Source organism: Zingiber officinale, chromosome 7A (assembly GCF_018446385.1).
Source record: "Zingiber officinale cultivar Zhangliang chromosome 7A, Zo_v1.1, whole genome shotgun sequence".
NCBI lineage: Eukaryota > Viridiplantae > Streptophyta > Magnoliopsida > Zingiberales > Zingiberaceae > Zingiber > Zingiber officinale.
Window position 1 is genome coordinate 1470670 of NC_055998.1, and position 21634 is coordinate 1492303.

The 21634-nt window shown below is 38.7% G+C and overlaps 2 protein-coding genes and 1 non-coding gene across 9 annotated transcripts; 2 read left to right on the top strand and 1 right to left on the bottom strand.

Annotated features, from left to right (window-relative positions):
• Nucleotides 1-290: 290 nt before the first annotated feature.
• LOC122000707 (zinc finger CCCH domain-containing protein 53-like) lies at nucleotides 291-4063 on the top strand. Of its 3 annotated transcripts, none has more exons than XM_042555136.1 (9): nucleotides 291-613; nucleotides 689-1818; nucleotides 1893-2075; nucleotides 2137-2322; nucleotides 2405-2448; nucleotides 2539-2829; nucleotides 2903-3008; nucleotides 3099-3308; nucleotides 3403-4063. In XM_042555136.1, exons 2-9 carry the CDS (start codon nucleotides 824-826, stop codon nucleotides 3434-3436), a joined length of 2049 nt encoding a protein of 682 aa, XP_042411070.1. In that variant the 5' UTR covers nucleotides 291-613; nucleotides 689-823; the 3' UTR covers nucleotides 3437-4063. The 3 variants fall into 3 exon arrangements, with proteins under 3 accessions (XP_042411070.1, XP_042411068.1, XP_042411069.1); XM_042555134.1 differs by having other exon boundaries at nucleotides 692-1818; XM_042555135.1 differs by having other exon boundaries at nucleotides 759-1818.
• Nucleotides 4064-6055: 1992 nt separating this feature from the next.
• On the bottom strand, nucleotides 6056-20336 carry LOC122000708 (probable NOT transcription complex subunit VIP2). 5 transcript variants are annotated; one of them, XM_042555140.1, is made up of 17 exons: nucleotides 20197-20336; nucleotides 18921-19050; nucleotides 16412-16514; nucleotides 16160-16338; nucleotides 15700-15760; nucleotides 15403-15618; nucleotides 14750-14956; nucleotides 14567-14668; nucleotides 8320-8405; nucleotides 8054-8233; nucleotides 7519-7950; nucleotides 7388-7440; nucleotides 7255-7296; nucleotides 6780-6924; nucleotides 6610-6704; nucleotides 6415-6510; nucleotides 6056-6308 (listed from the first exon to the last, which is right to left on the bottom strand). In XM_042555140.1, the coding sequence occupies exons 2-15, from the start codon at nucleotides 18939-18941 to the stop codon at nucleotides 6639-6641; spliced, it is 1893 nt and encodes a 630-aa protein (XP_042411074.1). In that variant the 5' UTR covers nucleotides 18942-19050; nucleotides 20197-20336; the 3' UTR covers nucleotides 6056-6308; nucleotides 6415-6510; nucleotides 6610-6638. The 5 variants fall into 5 exon arrangements, with proteins under 5 accessions (XP_042411074.1, XP_042411073.1, XP_042411071.1 ...); XM_042555139.1 differs by adding an exon at nucleotides 20047-20106 and having other exon boundaries at nucleotides 15403-15760; nucleotides 20197-20299; XM_042555137.1 differs by having other exon boundaries at nucleotides 15403-15760.
• LOC122003316 lies at nucleotides 16412-16489 on the top strand. Its single transcript, XR_006117950.1, has one exon. It is a non-coding gene; the product is annotated as a small nucleolar RNA snoR35 (small nucleolar RNA).
• Nucleotides 20337-21634: the final 1298 nt, after the last annotated feature.

The window sequence follows — 21634 nt, forward strand, 5'->3', positions numbered from 1 at the left end:
ACTGCTTCCTCTGAGCCCGAGTAGAAGACAAACCCATCCGTCACAAAGCCTGAGACCCAGACCAATTCGATTTGAAACTCACTCTCCGGTCATCATCATTTCAATTTTTTTTATTGTGTATACCTCCCCAGACAGCTCCTGGAGTCGAGATTATGGAGCTAATATCATATTACAGAGTTGTTTTGTGGTAGCCTGCCTACGGGATACATTAAACCCCATCAGTAAAAAGTTGGCAACAACGACAACAAAAGAACAATGACAAAGGGGAGGAGAGATGGAGTGGAGGGGTCGTCTGACCATTCCAACGCCATTTGGATTTGTCTACGAAAAAAAAAAAAAAAGTACTTAGCAGAGAGCTAGCTAGAGAGAGAGAGAGAGAGAGAGAGAGAGCGCTCTTTGAGATCTAAGATCTATCCCTCCTCTGTGACCAAAGCGCGCGCGGAGAGGAAAGCGGTAGGGGATAGCTAAAGCTATGGAAGCAAAAGAGAATAGCGTTGCAGCCGAAGAAACCTCGGGCTCGAGTTAGAAAGAGGAAGAGGAAGAGGAGTTGCTTGTTATCTTCGGAAATGGAGTCGCTGGAGAAGCTGTGAGGGAGGGAGAGAGGAGTGTGTTGGTACGAGTTTCATCTGCTTTTTTATTTGCGCTTTACTTGTTTTTTTCTTTCTTTTCTGATGGCTTTTAATGGCAGCAGGGCTGAATAGAGTTAGCACCAGCCTTTAATGCTCTGTCTCCCTCTGCTCTGTTGTTGTTCATGGTAGGTTTGCTATAACAGGGGAAGAGGAGAGAGGGAAGTGCGGCTTCTTGCATCGATTTGCGTCGAGCTATGGACGCCTACGAGGCAACGAGAGTGGTGCTGTCGAGGATCCAAAGCCTGGAGCCGGAGAACGCTCACAGGATCATGGGGCTGCTCTTGCTGCAGGAGCACGGCGAGCAGGAGATGATTCGCTTGGCCTTCGCCCCGGAGACGATGCTCCACTCCGTGGTCTTGAAAGCCCTAAAGGAGCTGGGCTTCGCGCCGGCCTCCGCTCCCGGAACCCCTGCCGGCGCCGCCTCGCCGTTGCTCCTCCGTCAGAACTCCGCCTCGCGGCTCCTCGCCGTTTCCTCGCCGTCGTCGTGGGCTCCGCCCCCGGTTTTCTCACGCTCCAACAGCGGCGTAGGCGGGAATGGTTTGAGCGCGTCGGTGGATGAGCACCAGAGCTCGGAGGAGCTGGTTAGCCCTAGTAATCTCGGCCTCTCGCCCTTCTATGGCGCTGCTGAGCTCATTGATGATTTCCACCTGCCGGATCAGCTGGCTTTCCTTGGCGACCACGGCGCGGCCCCCAATTCCAACCACCTGCTTTCTGTTGCTGCGAACGCCGGTGGAGGCAGCGATGCGTTCAACCTGGACATCGAGTGCCGAAGTCCTAGTGGCAACGGCGACGGCGCGATGTTCCCCGGTAGGATAGGCTGGGGGGTCAACGGCTACCACCACCGCCGGAGCAGCTCGGCCGCGGACCTCTGCCTCGGCGACCCGGCCGCGGGGTTCGGATGGAAGCCGTGCCTCTACTTCGCGAGAGGCTATTGCAAGAACGGAAGCGCCTGCCGATTCCTACACGGGCTCCCGGAGGACGGCGTGGCGGCCAAGATGGACGCGGCGGTGGAGCAGCAGTGCCAGGAACTTCTGCTAAGGTCGAAAAGCCAGAGGATGGGCGATGCTTCGCAACTTTTGGCGTCTGCCTTCCCGTTCTCTCCCACTGGTTCGGTGCCGCCGTCACCTTCGTCTTCCTCGAGCAAATGCCTCAACTTCTGGCTTCAGCAGCAGCAAAATGAAAGCCAAAGGTAGCTCTCTCTCTCTCTCTCTCTCTCTCTCTCTCTCTCTCACACACACAACCAACAATCTGCAATTACTACAGGGCGGCGACTGCGGCTGCGGCCGCTGCGGCATTGATGCTGGCTGGTGACGATTCCCATAAGTTCATAGGTAGATCAAGAATGGAAAGAAATGATTTCATGGCGAATCCTGGCTCAAGACAGATCTACTTGACCTTCCCAGCTGACAGCACATTCAGTGAAGAGGATGTCTCCAATTACTTCAGGTTGGTCCTCCTTCCCTGTGCGCAAAAATCCATTCTTTGAACATTTACTCTTTGGTTATAGCATCTACGGGCCGGTGCAAGACGTGAGGATCCCATTCCAACAGAAGAGAATGTTCGGCTTCGTGACCTTCGTCTACCCTGAGACCGTGAAATTGATCCTGGCCAAGGGGAATCCTCACTTTGTCTGCGACTCCAGGGTTCTCGTCAAACCTTACAAGGAGAAGGGGAAAATCCCTGAAAAATTCAGGCATGCCCTTTTCTTTCCCTTCCCTTGCAATGGATTTACAACATTGTTCTTGGCATGTCTCACTGCTCTTGTCCTTCCTCAGGAAGCAGCAGCAGCAGGCTGAGACCTTTGATCTTCAACAGCTTGGTTAGTTCTCGCAACCAATCTCTTCTCTCGTCAAATACTAAATTTACTTTTCTTTCCTTTGTTACTCAAATTCCATGTAAATGTTTGTAGCGGGAGCGCGGATGATGTTCAATAATGGAAGTTTCAACCAGGAGCTACTCATGAGAAGAAAGCTAGAAGAGCAGCAACAAGCAGCAGAGCTGCAGCGAGCAATTGAGCTGCAAGCTAGGCGATTCACCGGTCTCCGCCTCAACCTAAACAACATAAGCTTCTCATCTTCTCCAGCATCCATCAACTCTCCTTCTATCACTGCCGCCCAACCGATTGGCAGCGTGGATAGCAGCAGCATCAACGGCGCCAATTTCTGCAGCAGCAGTAGCCAGGAAGACTCACCGAATGAGGGTAATGCCTGTAGTTGTTTTTTTTTCATAATGCCAGTTCTTCTTAGTTCAGATGATCGTCGCCTTTTGTGCAGATAAGAGCATCTGTGTTGCTGAAACAGAAGAGAAATCAAATGGCTATGACAAGAATGAATCTACCGGCGAGGCGAACCTCAAAGAAGATGGCGATTTGCTAGAAAGGTTACTCCCAAGCACTAAATTATATTGCTGTCTCTTTTATTCTCAAGCAAGAAAGAAATATTGCTGTAACTTGCTCTTCGATTCCTGCAGCGGCGATCATAACTTGCCCGATAGCCCATTTGCCTCCCCTACCGATTCATTCATGCTCGATTCACTCTCTAACAACGAAGACCGTACGCCCACGAACATTGTGAATACTAGCAACACTCACAGCCATCTAAAAGCTCCCTCCACATTACAGCCAATCGCTTCTTCCCCTGATAAGGCCTCTCTGAGTTCATGCTTCCTCCACATGCCAAGGTAAAACGATTAGTCTATTCTAATTAGCTTGCATACTTCCGAGTCTACTCAGAATGCTGCTACGGTGCAACAATAAAATTGGAGTCGTCATCAGGTTGTCCTCTGGCCACGGAGCTATCGGCATGTGAAGTCGCCAAGCGGAGTAAGTGAGCTCTCCCCATCATTGTAAGCCTCAGTCTCCATTAGTGGATTGTGACCCCCTCTTCTTTATTCACTCAACTTTCACTTGATTGTAGTAATACCCTAGTAAGCAAAGAAGATAGTGGAATATAGCCAAAGAAAAGTTGCAAATGGTTCCTGTGTATTGCTTCTCCCTTTCCTTTTCGAGTAGTTTTCAATTGTAAGCTTCATAGGCAGCCAAGCAAGTCTACCATTTGCTCTTCCAATTCACCACCAAGATACAATTACTGTAGTTGCCGCCATTGCTGTTAGCTATATCATTACCCACCAAGATACAACAATCCTCCACACCAGGTACAGGAAACTCTAGACAAGGTGACAGAAAGCCGCACTAAGTTCTAAAAAGAAATGATACAGGAGAGGGGAAGGACCACTGAAGGTGAAGAGAGCCATCGAGGGCCAAGATAGAGCTGGATGTTGTACATGCTTGCATGTGATGTTCTGCAGTGGTCTCTTCTCTTGTTCCTCCACTCCGGTCTTTTACTTTTGGTTTCTTTTGTTGATCCAATATTGTAGCTGACTTCAAAACAGACAGAATTGTTCACAAAAAAGTTTAAAACAAATAGTTTCTCTTCCTTGCTTGCTGTAACCAGTGATGTCTGCGTTCCTAGATTCCTATTTCAGTTCAAATTGGAAGGTATTTAGATTTATCTTCATTTTTTTAAAATTTTTCTATCATAGCAAAGGTCCTTGAAAGGAGGTAAATTACGAAACACAGTGATTTTAGTGATAGTGGAGTGGATATGCTCTCAATCTGAGTGACTACATTATATCAGCATTAAATGTTTTCTTTTCGGATAGCGACTCTCTCTGAGCTTAAAAAAATAATTGAAGGTTCACTTAATTACCATTCCAATTTGGTTGTGCTTGCGCATTAATGATGAACTAAGTACTTCAAGTTCTAGATCAAATTTTCTTCTCCATGCAACTTCTAACATTAAAAAATAAATTATCAATATGTACAATTACTAATATATGTAATAACAGTGTCGAGAGAATTAAACTTTGTTTTATTTTTCTTTTACTTTTATCCGATTTCAACATGAATCTAGAAACAAGGATAATAGATGAAATATGATAATGCAAGTTGTTGTGCAATTAATGTGATGAAATATGATATATATGCATGGGGTTTCTTATTAATTATCAACCCACCAGCCAAACCTGGCAACCCATTTGGAGTAATGTCAACTTGTCGGAAATTTAAAGCGAGGGATGATCTCATTTGTATATAGAATCATAAGGTATGAGTATTATAATAGTTTAATTAAATTTTATTTGCAAGTTAGATTAAATGAATTAATTATGAGATTACGTTGTTTTTAGTCAATTGTTCTTGCAGGCCACAACAAGGTAAGAAACATGCAGCTAACCTGTCTAAACTTTTATTAAAAGGATTTTGTAATTAATTGGGGAGAAATTGAATATCGTTGATAGCAATCTAATAATCATTGAAGATCTTATTCACATTGAATTTCCATGTTTATTTGTTAATCAAACTGGGCAAAAGGACATCTATGATTCCTCCAGCTTGACTGCATCAGAACCCTAATTTAATTAGTGTGGAACCGAAAAAAGATTTAATGCAGTTTGAAGAAAAAAAACGAAGGTATAAACAAATAAAGTTTTTCTTTTTTTACTTTCATCAATCAATTACTTAAAAGATGTTCTGTTTTCTTATGCTTTAAATAAAAATAAAAATTTTATTTATCTACTTTCTACGTTAAATCATTTGCCAGAGGTCTACGATATAAATTAACTTTGAATGGGTAGATTAGTCTAATCAACTTCTAGGCCTTCTTCGTTTTAGCCTTGTTGATCAATCATGGATTCCCTATTTGTTTTAATTTTTTTTTTTAACTAATTTTTAGCACAATTTTTTTTTTAAAAAAAAAATCAAATATTAAGAAAGATCACTCACAATTCACAAAGCAGCAAGGCTATAGCGTTCAGCAGGAGCCTCAAAGGCCTTAGGCCCAGCTGAAGACAACACAGGCGCCAACCTCGAAACCAACCCACAGACTTAGCCTGGCTGTCCATTTTTGTAATTTCATACCATTTTATATTGATCTTCCATTTTTGTAATTTCATATTAATTTTCTGTGTCCAAGGCTCCATTCAATATGCATAATAGGATAGAATTATATTTTTTAAAAAAATTTAATCAAATGTTTGATAAATTGATTAAGAATAAGATTATGGATGATTAAGGATAGGCATAAGAATAAGATTATGGTTGAAAATTTTATTTGGAAAAAAATTCGGTGCAGTACCACGTTCGGTCTCTAAAAATAATTTTAAAATTTTATATTGTTTAGAATGGTTTATCCAACGTTATCTGAACGATTCAGACAATTTTTATGATATTTTTTTTATTATTAACTTCCGGCATGAGCCAGCGCTAGACTACAAGTCATGCTCGGAATGGGACCGATTAGTCCGGTCCATACAGACCTAGGAGATGTCAACACAGTGCTTAATACAGCTGCCTAGTGGTGCCCCATTTGGCACAAATCAGATTTTTTTTTTAACTCTTTGTTTTACAAACATGGAACAGATTATCAGTCTGACCAGAAAAGATATTCTCTATTTTCTACTAACAAATTGAAAGATGGTTACATGACATATCAATGCAAAGCCAATTCTGACATTGAAATTATAGTACAAGATAATGAATTGTCATACAAATCTTAGCTGCAAAATAAGGTAAATTAGGATACTGGGGGAACTGACCATGCTATATCCTCTGAAAATTGTTATAGCCAATTCAACAATATCCAAGAGAGAGAAGCTCTAGTCCGTTTGGAAATGTAGACGACTCTGTGTGAAGCGCAATTCATAGAAAGACAATCAAAAACTAGAGTATCAACTCTTAACCTTTTGCTATCTATGATTACTGTAATGATAACAAAGTTGCAAATATTACCGTATTAATGGGTCCAAAGCTCTGTCACTTGTAGAGGAACTTTCCCCCTTAAGAAAAGTGAGTTTAATGCTACGCTACAGTGAAATAAATGCGAGTCTGCAAGGACAAGCCAACCAAGGTGAAAGACTATACATAAAACACTCAACTGGGAAAAACAAAGAATTCGAATGGAATTCTTTATTCAAAAATGACTACCTGTTTTACAAGGACTTTTTTGGTCAAACCTAAAGACGATCGGAAGGGAGTATTGGTTTCTTTTCCACGGCTTCGTATTGCAAAACAAAGTGATCCTGCATTCCAACAAGCAGGAACATCAAGTGACTGAAAATGAAGAATAACAATGCAGCAATTGTCTCGTGCCAAACCTTCAAAATTGTGCTCCATGTGTTGGGATCAAAACATAGGTATGATCCTCTTTCATATGCATGTGTCTTCACAAGAGGCTCTGAGTTTGGAACTCTTGTAAACCAAAACTGTGGATCTTTGTGGTAGAACCATCCTCGGGAATACCTGCAAAAGCTTCTGATAAGACAGTTGGAAGGCTATGAAGCAGACAGGACGATTGTTAGAACGCTGATGCAAATTACATGATACCAAACTCGAGCTCTAATATTCATTGGACAAGAAACAGAAAGCTTAACACCACTCGATTTGTTTGATTAAAAATTTAAATAAAAATGCTTCAGTAAATGAAAATGAAAACTGGTATTGAAAAACAAAGAGTTCCATTTTAAGAATGTCAACACAAACATACTAGTTTAGGTAGTGGAACCCAAATTGAAAACCATAAAACAGAACAAAAACTGGAGCACACAAATAAGGCTAAAGTGGAGAAATTACAGTTCATAAGCCGCATAAAGTTGAGCTTCATCTTTAGGCATACTGCAAAAATCAAGATAACAAACAAGAAAAAAAAATTAAAGGAATAACACTTGTAAGAGAAGCATGAAAATAAAAGAGTGGTATAAAATACCTATAGAAAATGTAAAACAGGGTTGATATCTGAAATTTCGAGAAATATACTTGCTGCAACCACAAATGAGAATTATTAAATCATTTACTCAGGATGTACATTAAAACAAAAAAAAAATGCACAAGCTTTACATGAAGGGGTGGAGAAGGTTTGGAATAATAACACGTGGGAATGCAATACTCTGGCTCCCCCTTTGCAGGTTCATCAGACCATGGAGAACCAAATGTTTTATGAATATTCTCAGTAGAGTTCAAGTTCAGTCCTAGTGTAGTCAAATCAATTCCCAATGCAAGAGATGATAGGTCGGGATCGTTCGTCCTAATAACACTCAACAAGCCTAGTAAACCAAATGGATCAGGAGGTATTTGTGATCCCTGAGATGACTTTACATTCTGATCTCTATAGGATTGACTAACATCAGGCATTTGCTGTAGTCGAAATTGAGATTGGCCTTGCAGTTGTTGATATTGCTGCATCAGCTGCTCATATGCACTCATACCAGAACCGGGTGTAGGAGAGTTCAATTGTCTGATTCCAATACTAGGGGCTCCACTGTTTTGTATCTGCACAAGATCAAGGGTGAAACCATATAATTAATAGCATATATACAATGATTTAAAATTAGTCTTTCTTGAAGAAAAAAAAACATTAGATGGGATAAGTTACCTGTGAATGATAATTCACATGAGAAGAAGGAAAGAAATCAGAGCCATGTAATCGTAGATCTTGATTGTTTCCGGGCATAAAAGGAAGCCCACCACCACTGGCTGCCGTAGAATGCAACTGCTGTTGTTGACGGTTTGGTTGGAAACTCCCTCCTATGCTAAATCCAGTAGATCTTGTCATCTACTTGATGATCAAATTATGAGATAAGTGAAGTAAATTATGATAAAAAACAGGATACTCAAACAAATTCAGCAAGTTCAACTGACAGGTAAATGTTGTGACTGCAAGCTAGAAATACTTTCATGAAGTTGTTCCTTCTGATGCAAATCCACAGAAAAATCTGAGCTACCACCTAAACAGGAAAGTAAAAAATAGGTAATGCAATGGCATCCACAAGCACTTGATTGCAAATCCACAATAGCTCTGATAGATAATAAAATTAAACAAAATAGGTTAAGATGGTATGGACATGTTCAAAAATAACCAGTACACAACACAGAGAAATTGAATATAATTGCAAGTATAATGAGTAGGAAGCCAATGTAATCTCTACTTTGCATAATTACATATGATTTAGTTTGAATATTACAATGTAATCTATACCTTTGCACAAGCTGAATGGAGGAAAAAGATATAAGTAGCAACCCCAAATATCTAAGACTACAATGGCTCGATCATGATGATGATTGGTGATTGTTAAAGTGCAAATAACAAACATTACATGAGATTTATCCCAGCAAGACACAAGACAAGCATGTTATTATAATCACAAAAGAGAGTTCACAATTAAATCCAAAAAATTCAAATTATGTTCATCCAGTATATACATCTAAATACCAATTGAAATTTAGACAAGCCTACAAAACTTGTGCATATTCAAAAATGAAATATGTAATATACATGAAATTCCAAATACACATTGTTGATACAATCTATTTTTTCCCTTGCATATCAAGGAGCCCATACATACTAGCTCATTTACAAACCAAAGGAAGAAACACTGTAGTAAATAAGTCACAGTAATGATAGTCATTACTGTAGTAGATAGTGTTGGAGCAATCTAAATGCCCTAAGTTTTGATGTTTGGATAAAGGTTCAAGTTAAGTTTATTATTGTATTTGATGTGCCTTTGAGTGTGCAGGTACAAGAAAGTTCAAGTGGGATCTTGGCAATGGAGGAGGCTAGAAGGTCAAGGTTGTGTGGGCAAGGACAAGTGTTAAGAGATTGTGCTCAGGGTAAAATCCTAGGTTTAGGATTTAGCAGCCGACTGGTGGTTGGACTAGGAGAGAACCGAATGTTTCTATTTTCTCAATCGAAGTGGATCAGACGACTAGTCCTGACACCTGTCGATTGGTATCAAGCCGTTGGATTGTAACGGTTGAATTTCACATAGGACCAGTCGACTGATCACACCACCAGTTGACTGGTGGTGTGACCAGTCGGTTGGTAACGACAGGAACAACAAGTTGTTCCTCCCGAGCTTTATTTAACTGAGTTCAGGGTGAGTAGCTCAGGTTGACAAAATTAGAAGTGATTAACCCTAATTAGAGTCTCCCAAGCCCTCAAGTGCAATCCAAGTGTGATCAAGTTTGTAGCGAGGTTTCTCCAACGAGGAGGATTATGCTAGCCGAAATTTGCCGGGGAATCATGCACCGACGGATAGGGATCGTCTACCTTACGGACAGCCGTGGAATAGAAGCATCATCTCCGAACCACGTTATTCGAAGCATGTCGTTAGTTTTGTTCTTCTTGTTTATTGCCTTCTAGGATTAGCTTTCATTTTATACTTGTTATTTTGTATTTCCGCTGCTCTAGCAAATGTAGGAAGCGAAAGTAGAGGGTGACCGTCTATTCACCCCCCTCTAGCTGATGTCAAAGGTCCCAACAATTGGTATCAGAGCAAGAAGCGCTCTTGAAGGACTAATCGCTGGAAGGAGCAAGTGCTAGAGGAAGAAGATAGAGTCCGAAGGACCACTAGGATGGGATATCCGAATCCCACCTCCATACGATTGAGATGATTTCAAGTATTGGAGGAAACGGTTGGAGACGTGGTTCCAAATGGATTGGGACCATTGGACCGCGTTGGAAGCTCCTTTTGAACTTCCAAGGGACAAGAAGGGGAAGGATTTCTGACCTCGGTATTGGACCAAGAAGCAAAGGGAGCAATCGAAGACGGATAAGGAGATAGCTAGAATCGTGTTGAATTTATTACCTTCTAATATTGTGTCGCGTGTACATGAGTACAAGTGTGCTCATGAGCTATGGAGCAAAGTGATTGCTCTTCATGAAAACCCTACACAAGAACGTTGCTCTTCATGAAAACCCTACACAAAAACGAGAAGTAGAGCCCAAGAAGAAGGGCGCATTAGTCCAAAAGGAGGACCAATCAGATGTGGAAACAAGCTTAACATCCGAAGAGGAAGAAAAAGTGGAACCGTCCACATCTTCAAGTGAAGTAGAAGAGCAATCCGAGAGTGAGGAGATCTTGGAAGCTCAAATTCAACCCTCAACCTCTACCGAGAAGAGCACTAAAGCCCACATCAAGTGTTTTGAGTGCGGAGAGATGGGGCGCCTCGCTCAAGAAGGTAAAGGGGGTAAACCCTAAACCTAGTAAAGTTTTTTTTGAAAACTAACGTGGGTTGTAGAGATAGTGCCAAGGAGAAGAGGCACATTCGATGCTTTACATGTGGTAAGTGGAGACACTATCATACAAAATGCCCAAGGAAGGGAGAACTCATGAAAATGGAGCAATTGAAGCAATGGAGGAGGATAAAATCATATGGATGCTCATGTCAAGGGGGAGCTCCAATGGTAGGTTAGGAAGGTATACCCTAACTTAAACTTTAATTCGGATATTAATTCAAGTTCTAGGAATATGCATGCTAGAAAAAATGTAGATTATTTACCCATGCATAATTATGGATTTTGGTATAATAATAGGAATAGAGTTAACATGGTTGGTAACTCTAGGAAGTCGAAACTAAAGGTTAGACCTAATAAGAATCAAACTACCATGTCTAAGGAGAGGAAGGTAGTGAAGGATCTAGGCAATAATCCCAATATGGGAGACACATGCCTAGAAAGGTGGATAGGTCTAGAAGTGTCCAAGGTGGACAAGTGGATTCTAGGGTTAGAAACATAGAATTGGAAAATCAAGCTTTGAGGGAGAAACTTGATAGGGTAGAAAAAATCCTAGGTAGATTCATTAATGGATCTAAAGGGCTTGATAGGATATTGGGTAGCCAAAGACCCAATAGTGATAGATCCGGTTTGGGATACCGGTCTTCATCAAGCAAGGGTAAGGGGAAGTTACCTATGGAGCACTTTGACAGGTATGCCATAGTAGAGTCCCCTAAGGCCAAATAGTGCAAGTGGCAAGGGAGAATCTTCCAAGGCTAGAGGAAGTCATATGCTAGGGTGGCATATGATTATAACAAGGAGAGGTCAAGAAATGACAAGGAAAAGTCATTTAAAGATAAGGAGAAATTAACCAAGGACAAGGTTAAAAATGTTAGGTTTGTAGGCCAAGTGTCACCCGAGGTGCACCGATGTGGTCTAGTCATAGTGGATGAGTCACCTAGAGAAGTGGCTAAGGCTAAGAGCTATAGGGGAAACTCAAAGTCTTTTTAAGACCCATGGTCAATGGATCTCATGTGAATCGTGCTTGGGATTATAGACAAGTCATTGAATGTGCCAAAGGGTTTGGAAATGGACTTGAGTCTCAAATCCAAGGAATTGACACAATTGAATTAAGTTTCATGCATGAAAATATGAATCGGGTTCATATTGCATGAAAATTGATTTTTGATGTATAGATACCATAGAAACTAATGCTAGGGATGCAGTATAGTTTAGTATGGGCAGATACACCAAGAGGAAGCCAAAACTAAGATTTTAGGTCAAGATTCAATTTAACAATTTAGTTACTTTTGAGTTTTGTATCAATCTTAGGATCAGAGACATGTATATTTTTAAATGTATTTTTCCCAAGTTGACACTGATAAAACATACCTCTCCACAAAATTTGAAAATTTTTGGAAGTATATGGAATTTTTTATGCATTTCTGAAAATGGGTTCAGAATGTTATTTGGGGCTGAAATAGGGTGCCGGCTCAGATACCAGCCAACTGATAACAGTGTTTTTAAAGCACAGAATGGTTCTGTGAGGTTATTTCGATGAGATCAGTTGACTGGGGAATATGGCAGTCGACTGATATAGGCTGAAATTGTTTTTCAACAATTTGATATTTAATCTTATAGGGGATTAATACATGATAATTATAATCTTTAAAGGTTAAAGAATCCAGTAATTGGGATATTGTTGGAGCTCTTTTGATAATTGGCAAAGGGGGAGAAGTGTTAGGTTTAAGTGGGAAACCTACACACCTTGCAAGAAATCCTAGCTCAAGAGGAAGCTTAGGTAAAGGAGGATTGATTGCTCATTTATTGGCAAAGGGGGAAATCCTAGCTCAAGGGGAGCTTAGGTGAAGGGGGAGTCTAGGGTTATGTTTCATGACTCATGCATGTGTAGATTACATGTCTATTTGCACTATTATTGCATTTATATTTCCCTAACTTAAATGGGTTGCCAAGCATCAAAAGGGAAAAATTGTTGGAGCAATCTATGTGCCCTAGGTTTTGATGTTTGGGCAAATGTTTAAGTCAGGTTTATTTTTGTATTTGATGTGCCTTTGAGTGTGTAGATACAGAAAAGTTCAAGTGGGATATTAGCAATGGTGAAAGTCTAAGTTGAGTCTTAGCAATGTAAGTCCAAGCATGTAGTCTTGGCAACGTAAGTCCAAGTGTGACTTGGCAAGGTTGAAATCCCGGAGGTGAGGAGTCTTTTGGCAATGGAAGACCCGACAACAAGGACAAGACCGATAGAAGCTCCAGAAGACAAGATGTGAAGGATGGGGAGGCATCCAAGGAACGTGAGGCTGGTGGAGGAGACTAGAAGGCAAAATCAAGGTTATGCAGGCGAGAACAAGTACTGAGAGATTGTCTCGGGGTAATATCCTAGGTTTAGGATTTATCAGTCGACTAATGTATGTATCAGTCGACTGGTAGTTGGACTGGAAGAAAACAGAATGCTTCTATTCTTTCAACCGAAGTGAACCAGTCGACTATTCCTGACACCAGTCAATTAGTATCGAGTTGTTGGGTTATAACGGTTGAATTCCACAGAGGATCAGTTGACTGGTGGTGTGACCAGTCAACTGATAACAACAAGAATAACAAGTTGTTCCTCCCAAGTTTTATTTAAGAGAGTTCGGGGTGAGTAGCTCAGATTGACGAAATTAGAGATGGTTAACCCCTAATTAGAGTCTCCCAAGCCCTCAAGTACAATCCAAGTGTGATCGAGTTTGTAGTGAGGTTTCTCCACTGAGAACGAGGATTGTGCTAGCCGGAATTTGTCGAGAAATCATCCACCAACGGATAAGGACCGTCCATCTTACAGACAGCCATAGAATAGAGCATAATCTCTAAACCACGTTAAACGAAACATAGCATTAGGTTTTGTTCTTCTTGTTTATTGTCTTCTAAGGTTAGCTTTCATTTTATACGTGTTATTTTGTATTTCCGCTGTTGTAGGAAGCGAACATAGAGAGTGACCGTCTAGCCGGTGTCAAAGGTCCCAACAGATAGTGAAAACTTGTTTCAAATCATTATTACCCTGACACAAGAATGCTTACAATGAAATTTGTGTAAGAGACGGCATTACTAGCTAGGAAAATATGCATACAAATAAAATGTATAGTTATGTGTGTGATTGAGAGAGAGCATTTACATAGATTCACTCTCAGTTTGGTAAATATCAACTCATATAATTTAAATCTGTTACAATTAAAGGTGTGAGGGGTAGAGGGAGACCATAGAAAACACAAGTCAATATAATAAAATATGATTCATTACTTTTAATCGAAGAAAACACTAGTCAATTCAAAATCATACAGTTGAACCCTAAATAATTGAGACAAGAACAGCTTGACGATGTTAGTTTAACAAGAGCAGCATATCCATCTCATAAAAGGGACAATTTCATCCAGTAGAGGATGCAGAGCAAAAGATTATTCACCTTGAATGGTATGAAAATAGTTAAAAGTGACATATATTGGATAATAGGGTTGCAAAAAAGTGAATTTAATATGATAAATGGCCAGAGGCTTGGAGCCAAAGACCAAAAAAAGACTTCATTAGAAACAATGAAACCATGTTTGAATTTCCCTTGATTTAATTAAAGAAATTCATAAAAGCTTCCAATGTTCAAAAAACATCCATTTAGGCAACCCAACCTAAGACTTAAGTGGCTCATCCAACCACGTAAATAAATACATAAGATTTTTGAAAAAGCAACAACAAACTTACTGAAAGTTGAACTGAGAACATGAGAATAACAATAAAGCAGTAAATTGGCTTCCAGAGGAAACATATAAACATGCAACAACTCAAACAGCACAGATACACAGTTTCATTTTCAAGAAAACATGAAGGCTTGTGTAGGAAAAAAAATACCTTTATATCCTGGTAAAGCTGGGAAATCTTCATTTTGTATGCTAAATTCTTGATTTTGCTGGACAATGGAGTTGACACCAACTCCTTGCTTACGTGTTGCACCTAAGCATTCACAAATGGTTGATGTTGCATTTAAAGAAAATTTGAGAAAAACAATTAAGTAAACAGGTTATATCCAAATACCCAGTTGCCCTTGTTGACTTCCAGCTGAGCTTGGCCTTGCAGATAATTGAGGGAAATCATTCATATCAAAAGGAGAACTATCAGCAGCATTAACATCATTCAACATTCCCATAGAGCTTAATGGATTGTTCCCACCTTGATTCTGAGATAGTGATCCTCCAGATGTAGGATATGAGTTGCCAAGCATGCTAATCATTTGTGGATTAGCTAACCATTTAAGTGGAACAATCTCAGTTTATTTTCTTAATAAATAACTTCAATAAAAATGAATAGATGCCTCCATAAGACGGAAGCACAAATACATGTACACATACAAATCAAATAGAATTTGAGATTCCAGTCAAAATGATTGCATCTGCAGGAGTATAGCTGAAATGTAGAATTTGAACTAGAGTACCAAAATTTACATATGATAGATACAGGAAACTAGAATATATCGATTGTAGTTACCGTAAATTTCATATTGGCTAAAACTTGTATGCAAAAAGCCTAATTTTGCAAGTTTAGTGTTCTTGGTACAAAACATCACACGGGGAGCAATAAGCCTAATTGCAAGCAAATTTGCACAGAAGCATATAAATAGAACGTGTGCCAAATAAAGTTTCTAGATTATGCAAATAGGAGATCTTAAAAAAAAAAATAAAGAAAGCTACCCTGTTGGAGCATGCCACTGATTAGTCTGTTGGGTCCTTGTACATTGAGACTTCCTGATCCGCTATTCGTAGATAAGTTTACACGCGAGGCTAAACCAGGTACTGATAGTCCTCCAGAGCTAATGTTTCTTCCCATGTTACCACCACCAATGATGTTCCCCATAGAACTTGCAAGTCTTGGGCCAACATTACCCAAAACGGGAGATACACCCAAACCTGGAACAGAACTACGGTTGACAGTAGCCGAATTTGGAGAAATGCCAGAAATAGACCCAACTCCATTCATATTACTATTACCAAAAGAATGGTTTCCAACATTAATACCCCCTCTATTTGTAACACCAGAGCCATGAGTCATCTGCATGAAAAAAAAAATAAGAACAAGAAAAAACTCAAATTCCAGAAAACAACTAATGCAAAAGACAATAGCTCAGAGAGTCATATTTTAATATTTAACTACAAGAACCAAACACAGCTAAACAGGAACCAATGCCACATCACACATTCAAGAGAACATACAAATCATATGATGCAGCTGAGGCCATGTGGGATTAAACATCACTTACTGCTCTAGCTAATTGCCCACCCTTTACCAACTGTGATTTCTAATCAGTAAAAAAAATGCTCATACTGCACAAGCTTCTTCCAAAACATGATGTGACAAAAAAACACATAGCTAAGCAGATATTAACGCCTGAACATGTTCAAAAGACCATCTGATCCAGTGAACTGATGTGCAATTAAACTGGGATCAAACCTGAGTCAATGCAACCAAAATATTGTTTGATGCAAACCGCCCACTAGGAATGTTTCCCCCTGGTTGTTGAACACCTCCTGAAGGGACACCACCCATAGCTGCATTTCTTGATGCAAGTGAACCAGGCATGTTTGGTAGATTGTAGCTTCCATGAATGTTATGCAATCCCTGCAGAGCACCTATTTTTGTGCAAACAGTTAAGAAAAATCCACAGGTATATGTTCAACAAAGTTTAAAGTGAGAATGTCTAACCAGAAGGATGAAATCCAGGCGTTGTAGCAGCCTGGCCAGAAAATGATGTAGCATAGGGTCTGCCTGAGGAGTCAAGATTTGATGTTGAACCATTAAGCGTTGACTGTCACCAAAAGGTTCAGCATTTTTATCAAGAAAAATAAGACAAATCAAAACACTATCATAAGCCAGGTTTTAACTAGGTATGGGAAAAAGCAAGACCATGTCATGTTATCGTATAATAATGCTTTATCTGAACATTTGCAATTACCAAAAAATATTTAGTTCCAACAAGTGAAATCATCTCCAACTGTATCATATTTTTTTCCACAATAAAGATGATGTTTCTCCATTTCTAGGAAGTGAGTTGAAGCATAAATAAATAAGGGACAGAATTTATGTAGCAATAATATAATGAGAACCATGATTGTAAGGTTTGTATTCATGTCTGTATAAACGGTCAAAAAAATAAAGTTTTGATTTTATCACTTTAAAAGGAATCAAATGAAAAGATTCAAAAAACAAAGATAGAATGAAATAAAATTATTTAAAGTATAAGATAATAAAAAAAAAATGAAGGGGAGCATTGGCACAACGGTAAAGTTGTTGCTTTGTGACCAAAAAGTCACGCGTTCGAATCCTGGAAACAAGCCTCTTGCGAAAAAAAAAAACAAGGTAGGATTGCGTACAATGAATCCTTCCCCGGGACCCTGCATAGTGGGAGCTTCGTGCGCCGAGCTACCCTTATGAGATAACAAAAATGTTCAATTGTAGCAAAAGGTGATTATGCTCACCCCAGGCGCCCCCTTACAACCCGTCCTCAGGTTATGTGAAAGGAGATAAATTACGGGGTCAGCTTATAGCCAACCGCCAAGTTGGCTAGGGAGTGAGAGGGGTTATTAAATGCATTGATGGTATCACATTATTAAATTAATTGCATATCATGATTAATGTTAATATATTAAGTTGCATGTTCTCACCTCATAGTTCGCTGTCAACTGTCTCATGCTTTCAACTCACAAAATCAATAATCTCCACACTCCACCATTCTTACATTATGCATGCAAAAACACTCCCTCGCATAGAAGCGTGTGCTCCTCCCATGTATAAACCCAATGTGTTATTCTTTCTCATCGTTAAATGGTAAGCTCTCTCTACCCTTTCTCCCTTTCATGTCTGATTACTTTCCCTTTTCCATTTTTGTGTTCTAATTTTTTAAAATTGGTACCTAAGTCGGAATCATTGAATCAAGCAAAAAATGTTGGCAAAGCCTTGACTTATTGTGCAAGAAATCAATTAATTAATCCAATACTCACTTGATTTCAGTCAATATTTGAGATCTAAGCTGTGGGTGTTGTTTTCCTATGGTATTCAATATATCTTAAAGGCATCTCTCTGTATGCCTTATTTCTTAAAATATATCCAGTCAGTAAAGGTCAATGTTGATCCATCTAGAGTGAGAGATTTTGACAACCATGATCAGGAAGTGTTCTGGAAATTGTTGAAAATTTCCTAACTAACTAGGAAGAATAGTATTCAAACAAAACAATGAATGCTAGGATTTTGATAGAAAACCTAAATTAGATATCATTTGTCAGTACAAACTAGCTCATTCAATCATGGTACATATTAAGTTCCTGAAACCATGTAAAATCCATAAAATAGGCAATCACAATGATTACTATAGAATTAACACAGATATTACATAGTCTAATAAAACAACTCAAAAGAAACTGATCATTCTGCAATTTGGACTCCAAGAGTACAATGATATATCAAAGCTTGAAGATAAGTTTGAGAGGCTGGTAAAATTTTGCACGGTTGCAAACAGCAGATAATTTGACACACACAGTAAGACTAATGCATATGACACTAAATACATGTACATCTCCTCAAGTTCCAAAGTTTAAGTTCTGGTAACGTTTGTGATGTGTGCTCATAAAACAACATAGCTAATTATACATGGAGAAAATAAGGCACCACTGAATACTTACCAATTCTCCCATAAAACTCAAGTTTTCTCATTTGGTGGATATACGTATAAATAACGATTACCCCATTAACATAGGTATAGAGGATGCCAACAAAGAAGAACCCATTGTCCATTAACTTGCATTATAACTAAGCAAAGGTTAAGCAAATATAACAAAATTAATTATGAAACTAGAGACCAACGACAGTTGAGTGGATGAAAAAAGGCAGAGGTAGTGCAATAAATAAGAAATAACTAGGTCTAAGAAACCATCGGTAATTTCATTATCAAGCAGCTGTTGACAATGTAGATTACTTAAACCATTAAAAAAAACCTGTGAATTATAATCAAAGTTTTTAAATGACTAGATCCTGATAGAAGCAAGAGTAATACAGTCAAAAATGAAATGAAACAAAACGATAAATGCCATACAGATACTCCATCGGAAGTATAATAGAAAGAAGAGATTGGTAGCAGCATTCAATACCAATATTAAAAGTATATGGATTTATAGAAAAAGCATGTGACATATTTTGTAAAACCAAAGAATGGAGTTACATTTAGAAGCCCAGACATCATAGAATTTGTATCAAGAGGTCAAGGAATCAGTTCCAAATTAGAGCCCCTTCATTATGACAAACAATGAATAAAAATTCTCTGGATTTCCCAATGGGCTACTATGTGTAACCTGAGATCAGAAAAAAAAATAAAGAAAATGTTTTAGGAAATTTGCAAATAAATAATATTGATTGATTTAAAGTAACTAAGTAAAACAATAATTATGTGAGTGTGTATAACTTGTTTCTAGTACTATTAGATATTATGTAGTGCAAGTAATTAAAGTTCAAATGAAATGACTTCAGCGCAGGGCTGCTTTTACTCAGGTAGATAGGTAGGAGACTAGGAGGGAGAGGGAAAATGTCATAAAAATGCACGTGGATCATGGATCACCTCTGCACATTTACAAGTTGCTTTACCTCCTTCCAGCTTCCTTCTTGTTATCTATCCAAGTAAACCCAGACTACAAGATACATTTGTTACAAGGAAGCATTATGGCTCGGTGACCACGAAATCAAAAGTTTCATTTTTGTCCCCAAAAAATAAAAAGGAGCCAAAGTACGGAAAGCAAATTCCCAAGTAAAAACAGACATGCTCGTATCAAATTAAGCAAACCAAAAGATTTCATTAGCAGCTGAAGGTATTAAGCTTTCCTTACATAATCTGCACTGTAACATTCCATAAGTCTGATTTCAGGCACATAATACTTCTTCATTCAACAGGGGTGCCTCACAAAATTTTAGTTTACGACCATTTTTTTCACAAATAACTTGATAGCAAGACCTACTACAACCTCAAACAAGACATGAGTCAGGAATCTATAATAGGTGAGGAATCCTCGCCGACCTATATGAAAGAGAAATTGAGGGACAGAGATGATTGGAAACAGAAGGATTAAAAGCAGGACGGCCAGTTCCAACCAGATCAAAATCATCATTCACTAGTGAAACGCTTATTCATAGGTCCAGAGACACTGTATGTTTTGTTGGAGTTGGCATCGCTGGTTTGGAAAATGAAATCAGTTTTCTTTAGAAAAAAAAATAACAAAAATAAAAACAACCATCCCAGATTCTACGTCTCTGAGATGGATAAAAAGAGCAGCAATCACAGCCGATCGAGGAGCAACCCGTGTTCATGGCATTCCCGAAACGAAATGACACCAACCGTACGACTTCAGATCGAAACCCTAAACCGAGATTAATCCGCCAGAAGAAACAAGTTACCGCAAGCAACACGACAAGCATAGAGATGGGCATGGATAGGGAGAGAACAGTACCGAAGGAATTCAAGGAACTGAGCAAGGTCTGGTCTGTCGAACGCCAGAGAAGAGAAGAAGCGGTGAGAGTGAGACCTCCAATCCGCGGCGAAAGAAATGTGGGATTGGGAACGCAAAAACATGAACCAGTCCAAAAAAACCCAACCGGCTCCCTTGTCGTAAGAGGAAACCGGACCCCAGATCTGTTTGCCCGTTCGTCTGGGTAAATGAATAAAATCCGGGGTAAAAATTAAAAGAACTTCCCTAATTTTTATTTTTGTTAAAAAAAAGTATTTTTTAAAAAATAAAATAATATATAAATTATTTTCTAAAATTTAACTTAATCAAAATATTATACATAAATCATTTATATACAATTTAATAAAAATACTTAATTATATTTTAAAATCAAGTTTTAAAATGGCGAAAAAGTCTGACAGGTAATTTGAATAAGCGCTATTTGCCTGGTCGAGATTTTATTAAGTAAATTATTTTTCCCACCCTCTCTGAGTCTCTGACAGAACATCATCTCTCCTCTATTAAATGACTTTTTTACCCTTCTTTTTAAAATAATAAATTATTTTATTTTTTTCTAATTTTATTTACTTTCTTTAATTCTATTTTTTTCAATTTTATTTACTTCCTTAGTTTTATTTTTTAAAATAAATTTTGTTTATTATTTATTTCATTAATTTTTTTTTAATTTTTTATCCATATTTTACTTTCAAATTTTTTATAAATAATAACTCCTAAAATCTATTATTAAAAAAAATAAAGATTATAAGATATCGTATTTTCTATCTCAATATCACTTGTCCCCGTGTCCCACTCATTGCCCTAGCCCATTGTCGGCGGCATTGCCGGCGGCCTTCGGCCGCCGCCCCGATTAAAACTATATCCTAGGGGGAAGGTGAATGTGTTCGCCATCGACGCGATCAACCCCGAAATTCGACCGGATTTGAGTAAACTTTCCTTCGTCGATGATTTGAGTCCCTGCTTAAATTTGGCCGAATTTCGACGTTGATCGCCCTGATAGCGACCCCCGGGTTCACCTTCCCCTAGGGTATAATTTTAGTCGAGGCGACGACCAGAGGCCGCCGATAGTGAGCTTGAGGCGATGAGTAAGATTGGAGGAGAGAGAAAATTGGAGACAAAAAGATCCAATCTCATATTACAAATATAAAAAAGGTATGACTTTTTTACCGAGAAAATACTTTAAAAAAATTTTTAAAAAATGACACAAAGGTAAATAATATGATGTAACTGGGAAGAGAATGTGTGTGAAAATCTACTACTAAACAATAAATAAAAGATTATAAATATATAATAAAAAAATAAAAAGAATTAAAATTATAAAAAAACTGATTAGAAAACAAAAATCAATAAATAAAACAAAACAAAATAAAACGATATATATATATATATAAAATTTTTATTTTGATCATTTAAATTTTTACCA

Coding starts and splice junctions, on each gene's coding strand:
- LOC122000707 (XM_042555136.1), top strand. CDS start 824: ATGGACGCCTACGAGGCAACGAGAGTGGTGCTGTCGAGGATCCAAAGC. Junction 2,323..2,404: donor AAAATCCCTGAAAAATTCAG/GCATGCCCTTTT, acceptor GTCCTTCCTCAG/GAAGCAGCAGCAGCAGGCTG. Junction 3,009..3,098: donor GATGGCGATTTGCTAGAAAG/GTTACTCCCAAG, acceptor CGATTCCTGCAG/CGGCGATCATAACTTGCCCG.
- LOC122000708 (XM_042555137.1), bottom strand. CDS start 18,941: ATGATGTCTGGGCTTCTAAAT. Junction 15,761..16,159: donor TTTTGGTTGCATTGACTCAG/GTTTGATCCCAG, acceptor TTTTTCATGCAG/ATGACTCATGGCTCTGGTGT. Junction 14,957..15,402: donor CAGTGGCATGCTCCAACAGG/GTAGCTTTCTTT, acceptor TTAAATGGTTAG/CTAATCCACAAATGATTAGC.